The sequence below is a fragment of the Pygocentrus nattereri genome, chromosome 17 (genome assembly GCF_015220715.1).
Source record: "Pygocentrus nattereri isolate fPygNat1 chromosome 17, fPygNat1.pri, whole genome shotgun sequence".
Taxonomy (NCBI): domain Eukaryota; kingdom Metazoa; phylum Chordata; class Actinopteri; order Characiformes; family Serrasalmidae; genus Pygocentrus; species Pygocentrus nattereri.
This window is the reverse complement of record NC_051227.1, coordinates 28,863,949-28,876,708: the sequence shown is the minus strand read 5'-3', so window position 1 is coordinate 28,876,708 and position 12,760 is coordinate 28,863,949. Positions and strand designations below refer to the sequence as shown.

Here is a 12,760-nt window from a genome sequence, read left to right as displayed (position 1 = left end):
CTTACCCCTAGGAGACATAACAGACCTGTAAGGCCTAGTAGCTGGTAGTGTAGTCTGGACCTAAAAGAATGTGCAGCATGCATCTAAAGGCTGTCATAAACTTATAAATGAGAATTTGTGGACGTTGTGGGTACGTATATGTATGGGATAGATTTCAACTCATTAATTTTTCTTTTAAACATTACATTTTTTATGCAGTCTTCATCCATGCTTATCTACCACCACCTAGTGTTAGCTTTTCTATACAACATCTTGCATCTTACATCTTGCATTATGTTGTGCAATGAAAGCATATTAATTTGTTTCAATATTAATGTTGATTTAAATTCATTGTGAATTAATTCTTTAAATTTTGAGTACAACGTCCAGTAAGAGAAATATTCAAAGCATTTTTAGACAATTACAGTAGCAAATGAAGAAAGAAAATGTAACCTGCAGCCTGGGTGTCATGTTTTTGTTACTAAAATGAACAAGAATGTACATGAAATTAGAATGCTGTTTAAACATAATATCAACAGTATTCAAGACTTAAATATCTTAAATACTGTATATAGAATAATTTCACATTTTAATTACTAATACATCTGCAATTTGGGCACCAACTAATTCACCATTTTGGAACTATTAGTTGTCTCATTTAGCTTTGCAAACTGACCTGCCGAAAGTATCGTTGTTTGTGAGGGCTCTTTAATAGGATGGCTGACAAATATTCACATTTAGGCTCATATGAACTACCTGTGCTGTGATTTAGTTGCTTGAATTAAAGCCCCCATATACTGATTTAACAGTGTAAAAGGTATACTTATCTGGTAGCATGTTGTGCCTTCTTTGGCCTTCAGAATATCATGAGCCTGGATTCTGGATGAGTTATATAGGCATGTTATACTGGTTTATAGTATTGCAGTTTCTGCAGACTGGACAGCTGAAAAGCCCTTTCTCCCTCATACCAAAGATGTACAAGTGACACTCATTCTCTGAACTTGCTTCAGTAAAACGATATTAATGTGTTGATCGTTTTAGGGTAATGGTGGGGAGCGAGGAGGCGTGCACATGCTGAGATAAACGACTTTTATTATGGGCAAATCCAGGGTCAGGGTCAAAATGGTCCAGGTTCAAACAGCCGATACAGAGAGCAGGAGGGACAGACATGACAAAATTAACACAGAACCTCAAACAAGAATCAAACACTACAAACATCCAAACAACACAGAACCTCAAACAAGAACCAAACACGAGAATACAATACATACATCCAACAAAGATTAAACAAAGACCAACAAAGACAAGGGCAAACACAGGGCCTAAATACAACAGGGATGATGAGGGACAGGTGGAAACAATCAGGGGCAGAGTTGAAACAAGGGGCCAGGATTGTGAAAACCAAAACAAAAAAGCACATGGACTACTGGAAGAAAGCATAACATGAGCAAGTGGGCGAGTGGGAGTTGCCAAGCGTGACATTTAGTAATTAACTCTGTTCTGACTTCAAACCCTAATAATTCTTGTCTACTCATTAAACATTTATCTTCATGATAAAATATCAATAATCAAAAAATACAATACTTAAAACACCATTGAAACACAAGTAAAATGTAAAAAGACTTCTTATTCTAAAAGTATGCTTTTACTACTTATTCTGGCTGTAGGGCTGTACTCAACCCATCTTTTTGGCCTAAAATAACTTATAGAATCATTTTTAATTCATACCAGGAAACATTTTACTTACTATTTAATTGAGAAGCATCTCAAATTCTAAAATGAATCAAATACTGTTTACAAAGTCTCTCCTATGACCACAAAAACTTTGTGACTAAAGTGCATAACATTCTTAATTAATGCCAGAGGGAAAACTCTTAGCCTTCCATGGAGAAATGTCTCATGGTTAAAACTAAGTTATATATTCAAATTCCTCATCAACAGCTCTGAAGCGGCTGAAGCATTCTTATAGCTTCCCTTTAACTAATTCAAGGTAGCCTGTTGATATAATTCTCATTATTTGTTCATTCACACTGCTTTTTTCATCATTGTAATGCTTGTGATGACTTTTTAAAACAGAAATAATAAGTATGGTACAATTTAACATAACACTCATTTTTATGGCCTATGCATCTCCTGGGCCACTCAGTTATGGAGTTTTCTTTGTCACATTTTTGACTTATCTCGCTACAGTGTTTGCCAATGTAAGTTTAATGCTGATAATCTACTTGGACACAAGTCTCCACAAGCCTATGTACATATTTTTATTCAACTTGTCGATCAGTGGACTAATTGGAAGCTCCACTGTTTTGCCTAGCATCATGAACTATCTTCTTGATGAAATGAAATATATTTTGTATAGCAACTGTTTACTGCAAGTATTCTTTGTCGTATTTTATGGAGGTTGTGTATATGGAATAATAACAATTATGGCATATGATAGGTATGTGTCTATTTGTAAACCACTGCAATATCACATTATAATGACACCAACTAAAGTTAGAATACTTCTAGCAGTCGTTTACATTTTTTCTATTTGTTTTTTAGCTTTACAAATGCATTTTACTTCAAGCGTACCTCTGTGCAGGTACACTATAAACAAGCTGATCTGTGATAACCTCGCACTAGTCAGTCTGGCCTGTTGGAAGAGTGCACTTGTAGACCTGTATGGTTTGGTTGGGGTAGTAATTTTTGTTGTTTTTCCTCTGGCATTGGTCATTATGTCATATGTAAGAATATTATTTGTTAGTTTGAAAGCATCAGCAAATGCCAAGAAGAAAGCTCTAAAAACCTGTGCCCCCCATCTAATCACATTTATTAATTTTTCTTCAGCCAGCCTTTGCTCTGGGATATACAATCGACTTAATAACAATCTTCCAAAAGAGCTTAATGTTTTCTTGTCAGTACATTTCATTCTGATTCCGCCCCTCCTGCACCCACTTATATACGGGATGAGAACTGAAAATATTAGAAAAAGTTTCAGAAAAATTCTGCAGAAAAGAATTTTTGCCTCTGACATTTCACATGGAATTGGAGCATAAAATCATTTAAAAATCACCTTTTAGTATTTGGATGTGGTTTGCACCACTTCCATGAAAAGCTTGTAAAGGATTTCTCTGAAGATTAATATTCATTATTTTAATTGTACTACATTTTCAAAATTAAAATGATTTTTGTTGGGAATAGCATCTTAAAGAAAGAAAATAATAATGCAAAGAAGTGTAATGCAGCTAGCACGTAACAGTACCTTCTTTCTGAGCTCTTTGATTTAGAATTATGCTGTGCAATGCATTTTTGGTGCATTTTTAAATCTTGTTTACATGCAAGATGACGCTCTTCAGAATGATTCAAACATATTTGCAATACCCCATGTTAAATTTGATGCATGTACAGAATATTTTTCAATGGCAAAATAAACAAATGTGAGAGGTTTGCTTTATTTATTTATTTATTTATTGGGTATTTTTAAACAGTCACTTCTGAGTTAAATGATAAAATAAAATAAATGATAAATTAGGTTTTGTTAGCTCAGAGCATGGGTGGAAATGGAGCATGGGTGCTAAGCATCCTCATCAACACAATCAAAGGGTCATAGAAGGACAATAGAAAAAATCTTAAGTTGTAAAGAACCATGTTTTTAATTTGCACCCTCCAGCTTGTTTCTGTTTCTTATAAACACATATACAATTGACCATGTCATTATTTGTATTGACATCGTACTTTTTTAATACTTTACTTATTTTTAGAAAATCCACAAGACCACTAACTGATGGCCTCAAAACAATAGTTAGTTTATCTTATAATGTCTAAGATTAAGCACTGCCAATGTTACAAAGACAGACATCAGATCAGATGGGACAATATCTCTATATTTTTAGTGTGATCCATTAGTCCAGACTTGAAGTCACAGAACCCAGGCAAAGTAGGAAAGTAGTAAAGTGAGTATATTTTATTGATACTTATTTAGCTGTTATGAATATAGACTGGAATAGTCAGAAAGCAGGCAGACACCGCAAACATGGGCCTGTAATTTATTCACTGCAAAAACAGAGGAAGGCAAAAACCCTTGATGGCTTACTAGTCAAAGATCAAAGGCAAATATTTATTGAACCTAATCCAAAAACTGAAGCAGGAGTGTATCTATAATTCATTTAATGAGCCCATTAAAAGAGGCCAGTGCAATGACGGCGCTATTGGAAGAATGAGAGGTCAGACTCAACAGCAACATTTAGCATGCATTAATATGTGTTGAATGACATGGAATGGCAAAGACATAGCATGATAGCTGAATCATCATTTAGATTAGCTGGTGAGGAATTTGGTTTCCCTTGCAGTCTGTTGAAGAGGCACCAGCTCAAGATGCTTTGATGCTTCCCTGTCCTAAATGTATGGTTACTCCTGTGTCAGAGGACCCACCTGCACAGACCCACCTGCATTAGAACATGTCACCACCCACTTGTGGTCTTGGCTTGGGTCACTCCAGGGCTAGCTCCTCAAGTTGCATCAGTCTTGGCTCTCTGTAGCTCCAGTGCCACATTAGGACCTGCACATTTTAGAGGTGTTTAATAGTAATAATAATTTAGAGATATGTTTAATAAATCTGTTCACACTCATCCCACTCTAAAATAAGAAATGCCTTCTATTTTAGCCGCTCTGCTGTTAATGTACTCCTGTGTTTTGGATCATTGTCAGTGCAACATCCAGTACTGTTTGGCTGTCAGATTGCAAACAGATGCTCTAATATTCAGCTGTGAAATTTCATTATCCAACTGGAATGCACTGATCCAGGCCCTGATGCAGCAAAACAGCCCCCAACATTACACTTCCTCCACTGTGCTTCATATTAACGATAATGTTTTGTGTTTTTATGAAGTGTCCAGTTTTATGAAAACATCCTTCTTTGTGTTTACATATTTTATCCCTTATTCATCAAAAGGAGATTCGAGCATAGAATGACGCATGATCACCTACACATCTGATGCATGAAACTGTTGTAGGACATCAAAACAAGGGGTCATTTGAACACAATTGAGTAATTAGTTTGAACTGTGTTGAAACAAACACTAGTCCCTTGTTTGTATATAATTTGCAAATAACATCCTAATTTACCATAATATAATTACAGTTTATATTAAATAAGTCAATAAAAGGAATGAGATATGAGTCAATAAAAGGAAAGCATTCAACAAGCCCCTGAGCAACTGATAATTCCCAATTACAAAATTGATATAGAATATTCTTTTATGTGAAAATGCAGCACTGAGGTTTTCTAGAACTGCTAAATTGGCCATGACTGTGTGCTGATCCTCAGAGATTTTGTTTGTTAATACTTACTGTTTGAGTGAAGAATAGAGAGATAATGAGTTAAGTTCATGTCTGCAAATTGTGATTCACATTTAAATTTTACAGTATTCAAGTGTAAAAAAAAAACAAAACGCGTATCCTCTATTGCATTGTACTACATGATGTAAGCTTCATGAAATGGGTTTCCAAGGCTGAGCAGCTGTACACAAGGCTAAGATCATTATGTGCAATGTCAAGTACTGGCTGAAGTGATATAACTCAAATCAGGGTTCGGCAGATGCCAGAAGATTGCTACCTATCAGAATACATGGTGCCAGCAGTAAAGTTTGGTGGAGGAGGGATAATGGTCTGTATTATTGCAGTTTTTTTTAGGGTTTGAGTTAGGCCTCTTAGTTGCAGTGAAGGGTAATCTTAATTCTACAGCAAACAAACACATTTTAACTTCGTGACAACACTCTGGCGAAAGTCCTTTGCTGTTTCAACATGACTGGGTCCCTATGCAAAACTTAGATGGTGTATAAAGACATTAAGCATCATTAACATTAAGTGCCTCTCTTCTTCACCTCATCTGCTAATATATACATTTTTCAGCTTCCATATTTTTGGATAAAGCCCTTTCTGCCAAGCGTACTGTTGGCCCCGCCCTGATGGGATGATCGACAGGTCGTGAAGACCATGAATATGAAAGTGCAATCTGGTTTACTTTGTAGCTTGGTGTTCTCTTTGATTACACAATGAAAATACATATTAGAAAAATCACATTTTAATTATAATTTTGACACAGTCATTGCATCTTCACATTAAGCATAAATATGCAGTTCTGAAAATACAATTTAACTTACATAAAGCCACCCATGATGCATCTAGATCTTTGTGTAAATTTAAAGTCAGCACTAGTGCACCAAATGGCAAATTAAAATTGCAGTATTAAATTTGAATTTTCATTTTGAGCTCAACATTGCATTTATGAGTGGAAAATTTAAATGCAAACATATAAATGCATTGCTGTTTTACAAATTACGTTTTCATTTTCATTTTCATTTTAATACTGATGCTTCCATAATCATATGGAACTAACTAGCAGATATATAATAGAAGTTGATGCAGAGGTAGCTGTAGACATTCAAAGAACATTTTTTACATTTGAATGTGCACTTCAATGAATTTAGACAAATATTAAAATTTTATTTTAACAGGTTACATTATGTGTTTATGTGTTTTTGAACTTGGGCCATGTTTCTCCAAAATGACAAATAAGAAGACTTTTTAATTAATACCAGAGGGAAAACTCCATGGCTTCCATGCAGAAATGTCTCACAGCTTAAGCTATATAAATGAATTCTGATCAACAGCTCACAAAGCTGAAGCTTAGTGATGACAAGTTCTTAAATAATTCAAGGTATGCTCTGTGATGTAACTCTCATTCTGTTTATTAACACTGATTGGTTGATCATTTCCTAAAGCTTAAAATGTTATGTTTTTCTGAGATTAATTTATCTGATCAGTGCTGGCATTTTATAATGTATCCTGTCTTTTCTTTTGAACAGGAACAATAAATATGCTAAATTTGAACATAACTCTCATTTTTATGGCCTATGGAGCACCTGGACCACTCAATTTTGGAGTTTTCTTTGTCACGTTGGTGACCTATCTTGCAACAATGTTTGCCAATATAATTTTGATGCTGTTGATCTACTATGATACAAGCCTACACAAGCCTATGTACATATTTTTATTCAACCTGGCAATGAATGGACTGATTGGAAGTTCTGCTGTTCTGCCTAACATCATGAGCAATCTTGTGAATAATATGAAAAACATCTCCTATAATAACTGTCTGTTGCAAGTATTCTTTATCAATTTTTATGCAAGTTGTGCATATGGGATTTTAACAGTTATGGCATATGATAGGTATGTCTCTATTTGTAAACCACTGCAATATCATAACATAATGACACCGGCTAAAGTTAGGCTGCTGATAGGTGCTGTGTACATTTTTCCTATGTGGTTTTTAGCTGTACAGTTATATTTTACTTCAATGTTACCTCTGTGCAGGTACACTATAAACAAGCTGTTCTGTGATAACCTTGCAGTAGTCAGTCTGGCCTGTTTGAAAAGTGCACTTGTAGACCTGTATGGTTTGGTTGGGGTAGTATTTTTTGTTGTTTTTCCTCTGGCATTGGTCATTATGTCATATGTAAGAATATTATTTGTTAGTTTGAAAGCATCAGCAAATGCCAAGAAGAAAGCTCTAAAAACCTGTGCCCCCCATCTAATCACATTTATTAATTTTTCATCAGCCAGCCTTTTCTCTGTGATTTATAACCGATTTAGTAACTACCTTCCAAAAGAGCTTAATGTTTTCATGTCTATTCATTTTATTCTGATTCCGCCTCTCCTGCACCCACTTATATATGGGATGAGAACTGAAAGCATTATCAAAAGTCTCAGAAAAAGTCTGCAGAAAAGAATTTTTGCTTTTGAATTTCATTTGAAATCTGAAGACAATATTAAAAAATCAGCCTTTAGCTGTTTGAATTAGGAAGGTCTTAATTATTTTACTTATTTTTTTATTATTTTTTTTTTACTGTGCTGATCAAAGCATTTTTGGAGCATGTAGTTCACATTCTTGGGATATCAGGGTATCAGTATTACCCTTAGTGAGACAGATATGTACGAGTGTGTGTGTGTGTGTGTGTGTGTGTGTAAGTATAAAGCCAGAAATGGTCCCTCTCACAGGGAAATAGTAATTATGTTAAATTTTTTGCCTTGAAACTCATTACTTACAATAGCTGCACATTCCTACCACATATTGGAAATAACAATATTTACAACAGTAACAGCAAAAATGCTTAGCAAAACCTACACAAGAGAGCAGACATGTAAAATCTTTTTTTCTCCTTTTCTCATGGCTGAATCCCATAACTTGAATCAAGAACCTTAATGTGTGCTTATATCTTGAATGTAATCCATTTACATGTTTATAATGTTTATTCACAGAAGCATAAATGATTAATCAGATGGTATATCAAGTACAGACCATTTGTGTTCAAATATGTCATGATCCTTGATGTTCATATTAAATAGGCTAAATCAAAAGAATCCAATGGTTGGGTAATATATGTTTGCTTGAAGTTTGAGTTGAATTGACCAGATGTGCTAAATTCATTCACAGAAGAAAAGTTATTATTCAGACTGGAGGATAGAAAAGAAATGGTAGGCCACTTGTAGTAGAAGATATCAAGATGGGTAGGAGGATAATAGGATAATACAGACACTAAGTAACCAAAATTGCTGTCTTAAACCTACATATTCCTGCTGCCTAGGAACAAATGTGGAAAATAAAGGCATTAATGTAACTATAGTAAATGGGACATGGTAGCATCAAAGTGCTGAGCACTGCTATAGGGGCTAATCTAAGAGTCAGTGCAGGCAGATAGGATTAGAGCACAGGCCTACATTATGAGCATGGGGAAACGTTTTATTTACACAAGCAAGATTCTGTAAAATCCAAAAGCAAACAGGTGTAAACAGTGCCTTCCAAAATTACTCAAACCACTTTTTAGGTGACAAATTCTTACACTAATCTGTCACTAAAATTTAACTACACTAAGTTTGACAAAATTTGACAAATATTTGTTTATAGATATATTAATGAATATCAAAAACTGACAAATGTACATAAATATTCAAATGTCAGGCATATGTGCACAAGGTAAAGCCACCTTTTTCTGCAATAACAACTTTAAGTCTTTTGGGGTAAGTGTGTATCAGTTTTGCACACTATTCAGTAAGTTATTTCTTTACCATTCATCTTGGCAGCTTAGCTGGTTATTTAAGATAGTCGTAGTCTTTTAACTCCATAAATGTCCAGGACCCACCGGCAAGTCTAAAGTTTTAATGCACACTTCTCTGAATAATTCAGCCTGGCTGTTAAATAATGTCACATAATTTCAAGAGGACTGAGATTAGTACACAGACTGGGCCATTTTTGGACTTTTAGCTCTTTGTTTTTTGAGATACTGGCCCTCAAAAGGTGAATTTCTTCTAAGCCTTAGGCTCTTTGCAGACAATCAGTTTCTATTACCGTTTCTCTGTATTTACCTCCATCTGTTGCATTTTAACAAGATACTTGATAAAAAGCATCCCCACGATGCATGATGTTAACCCCAGCATACTTCACTACAGGGTTGGTATTGCCTAATAATGGGTTGCTGTAATTCTTTCTGGCAAATGTTTCATAAGTAATTACTTCTTTCATGCAGGCCACTTTTATGCAACTGTTCAACTAGTTTCTTGAAAGGAATTGCTGCCTTTTTCTGCCCTCCTTCACAAATACTGAAGGACAGTATTTTCTAGGCATTGTCTATAAAAACTTGATCCAATAGTGTAATAACAACTTTTCTAATTAATGACTTTTATCACAGCTATCGTGATGTTGGACAAGCATTATAAAGGTCCTGCTGAGTTAATGTGAGCATGGTGGTAAATGTATCATTTCCAACTTGCTTAGTTTTGATTAACTCCAGCAACAATCTGGAGCCTCAACATTATGTAGTGAATCAAAACTCCATGCTTAATTTATCGCATTGTGAAGGATTTTACCTTCAGTGTTCTTGTTGTGCATTTGTGGGTGAAGCACATAGTTCGATCAGTTGTATCTTGAATTGTTTAAATAAAAAATACACCAAATGAGTTGTTGTTTTGAGCAGCTGAAATTCTGTATCAACCTAGAACAGGAAAACACTTCACTTTCATTTGGTCATCTCAGTTCCCATACACGTACAGAATTACAGTTAAAACGATGTGATATAACACAGTGACAAACATGCCCCAAGATTTTGTATCCTTTATAACTATGTATTATAAAACAAATACATACACATTATGAAACAAACTACATGACAAATGGTTCAAACATTTCTACTTCACCACAGTCTTTTTCATAAAAGCTTTCTTTATCTTAGACATCCTCATGCCATACATAATAGGATTCAAAAGTGGTGGGCACATCACAAAGTAAACTGAAATGATCACTCGCAACACAGGAGGCATATATATCTTATCAAATCTACTCGAAAAGACCTCAAATGAACAGCCAAGAGAGAAATTTAACAGCGAAGCAAGGTGTGGTGTGCATGTGCTTAGGGCTTTTTGTGTAGTTTCTGCAGAGGATTTTAAGCAGACTCTCCAAATTTTGATGTATGAATACGATATCAACATGAAAGGAAATATTATAGAGAAGATGGCTCCAAAGATGCCATAGATGTTACTCACTGTGGTGTCTGAGCATGCAAGTTTAATAAGTAGGTAGTTGTCACACCATACTTTCTCTATGACATTTCCACAGAATTTCAAGTGTGAATTCACTATAAAATTGATGCCAACTTTGAAAAAAGATATCAGCCATACCAACACAATTAGTATACACACCCTACTCTGAGTCATTATGCTGCTGTATTGGAAAGGGTAACAGATAGCTATATACCTGTCATAAGACATAATTGCTAAATTGCCAAATTCCACCGATGCATATGTGTAGAGAGAAAATATTTGCACATAACAGTAAATAACTGCAATTTCATGAGACTTGGCTAAGATATTGGTTAAAATTGCAGGGAAAAGTCCAGCACTTCCATATAATTCATTTACAAACAAACTACAGAGAAAAATATACATGGGTTCATGCAGTGATCTGTCAACACAGATCAATCCAATTAGTAAGGAATTTACAAAAATAATTGCTATATATAAGAGCATCAACAGAGTGAAAAATAGGTACTTTATTTGTCCGATATCAATGTAGGCAGTCAGTATAATAGTCATGAACTGTGTTGAGTTTGCCATAATCCTTTGTGAAGATAAGAATCAGATGATTGAGACGAAAAAGGTATGTTTTATGCAGGGAGAGTAATAGTCAAATTAAGGACTTCTTACTTCAAAAAGGTTCTCATGAAAGAGTGAACTGCACATGCATGCTTTATAGTCTCTTCTTCCAAAGTGATGACCTTTTTAGTGGCTAGATAAATGTAGTGAAAGCAGTGGGATTTTCCAAAGGAGATTATATCAATAGCCGACAGCTGAGAGTTCTGAAGATGTGAAAAAGGAGGAATGGCACTGATTTAGAAAGACAGAAACATAAATGATTAGTTGGAAATGAACACAATTGATTTAAAGAGTGTACTGACTCTAAGATCTGCTCCAATGAAAGTATTCATTCTCAGTGTTCCACAAAATATAGACCTTGCACTATAGACACTGCAACAAACTGATTTATGTATGAGAAAACTGTATTAAAATATCATCAGAAAATTAAAAGCAGTAATGCCAAAAAAAATCTTTGAAGACCTTGACATTGCATCACTTCAAACAATGTATTTCTTCATATCTGAACATTTCACTTTCAATAATTCAAAAGTTACCAAAGCAATCAAATTGAAATTCATTAACATCAGACAGCATTGTAATTGCTTATACTAACCAGAACTGCAAGGCAAATAACAGATTAGCAATAACCATCTCACAAAAACTCAGTTCAGTAGGAAGCGATGCTGTGCTGCTGAATCGAGGGATCATCTGTATTTATAGAGTGGGAAAGAGATGGAAATCATCAGTGACAGGTGCAAGCTGTCCAGTGATTTCTCCATTTACTGTTTTTTTCCTGGCCAGAGCAGGACTATGATGGCATTTTAGGGCCACTGTTAATAAAAATAAAAACAGTAGCCTTTGAGAATAAAGTCATAATATTTTTGGAGAAAAAAAGTAATATTTCAAGAAAAAGTCGTAATATTTGAAGGATAAAGTGGGCTAACTGTAGGGGGCTGCCATAACACATTGGGGTCTCGGTTGCTGTACTGACGCCAGAGTCCCACTCAATGCTGTCTCTTTGTGGATCGATCATTTTGATTATCTTTTTCATTGTCTGTGAAACTTCATGCCCTCTTTGAATGTTATGGAGATGTAGCCCCCGATAGCCACGTAGATGAGCACTGCCTGCGATTCCCCTTCAACAACGCAGACAGACAGGTTCCTCCAAGTCCATTTGGCTCTTTATTCTAAATAAACACAGTTCCTGCACAGCCACTTCAGCCGTTTCTTACACTAATAACAGGCTGGTGTTGATGCCACATTGATATCATAATTCTATGACTTTTTTTCTTGAAATAGTACAACTTTATTCTTGAAGTCTACTATTGTTATTTTTATTAACAGTGTTAATGAAAACTGTGTTAATAACATCCATCCATCCATCCTCTAAGCCAATTCTCCGTCAGGGTCGCGGGGGGGTGCTGGAGCCTATCCCAGCGGTCATCAGGCGGAAGGCAGGATACACCCTGGACAGGTCGCCAGTCCATCGCAGGGCAGACAGACAGACACTCACACCTAGGGGCAATGTAGCATGTCCAATCGGCCTGACTGCACGTCTTTGGACTATGGGAGGAAACCAGAGAACCCGGAGGAAACCAAGGCAGACATGGGG

At 35.5% G+C, this 12,760-nt stretch overlaps 3 protein-coding genes across 3 annotated transcripts; 2 read left to right on the top strand and 1 right to left on the bottom strand.

Annotated features, from left to right (window-relative positions):
* Positions 1-2,066: 2,066 nt before the first annotated feature.
* Positions 2,067-3,017, top strand: LOC108413774 (olfactory receptor 10A6-like). Its single transcript, XM_017686434.1, has one exon. The coding sequence runs from the start codon at positions 2,067-2,069 to the stop codon at positions 3,015-3,017; it is 951 nt and encodes a 316-aa protein (XP_017541923.1).
* A 3,821-nt stretch (positions 3,018-6,838) lies between these two features.
* LOC108413775 (olfactory receptor 10A6-like) lies at positions 6,839-7,822 on the top strand. The gene has a single exon (XM_017686435.1). The coding sequence runs from the start codon at positions 6,839-6,841 to the stop codon at positions 7,820-7,822; it is 984 nt and encodes a 327-aa protein (XP_017541924.1).
* A 2,381-nt stretch (positions 7,823-10,203) lies between these two features.
* Positions 10,204-11,127, bottom strand: LOC108413776 (olfactory receptor 142-like). Its single transcript, XM_017686437.1, has one exon. It carries the CDS (start codon positions 11,125-11,127, stop codon positions 10,204-10,206), a length of 924 nt encoding a protein of 307 aa, XP_017541926.1.
* Positions 11,128-12,760: the final 1,633 nt, after the last annotated feature.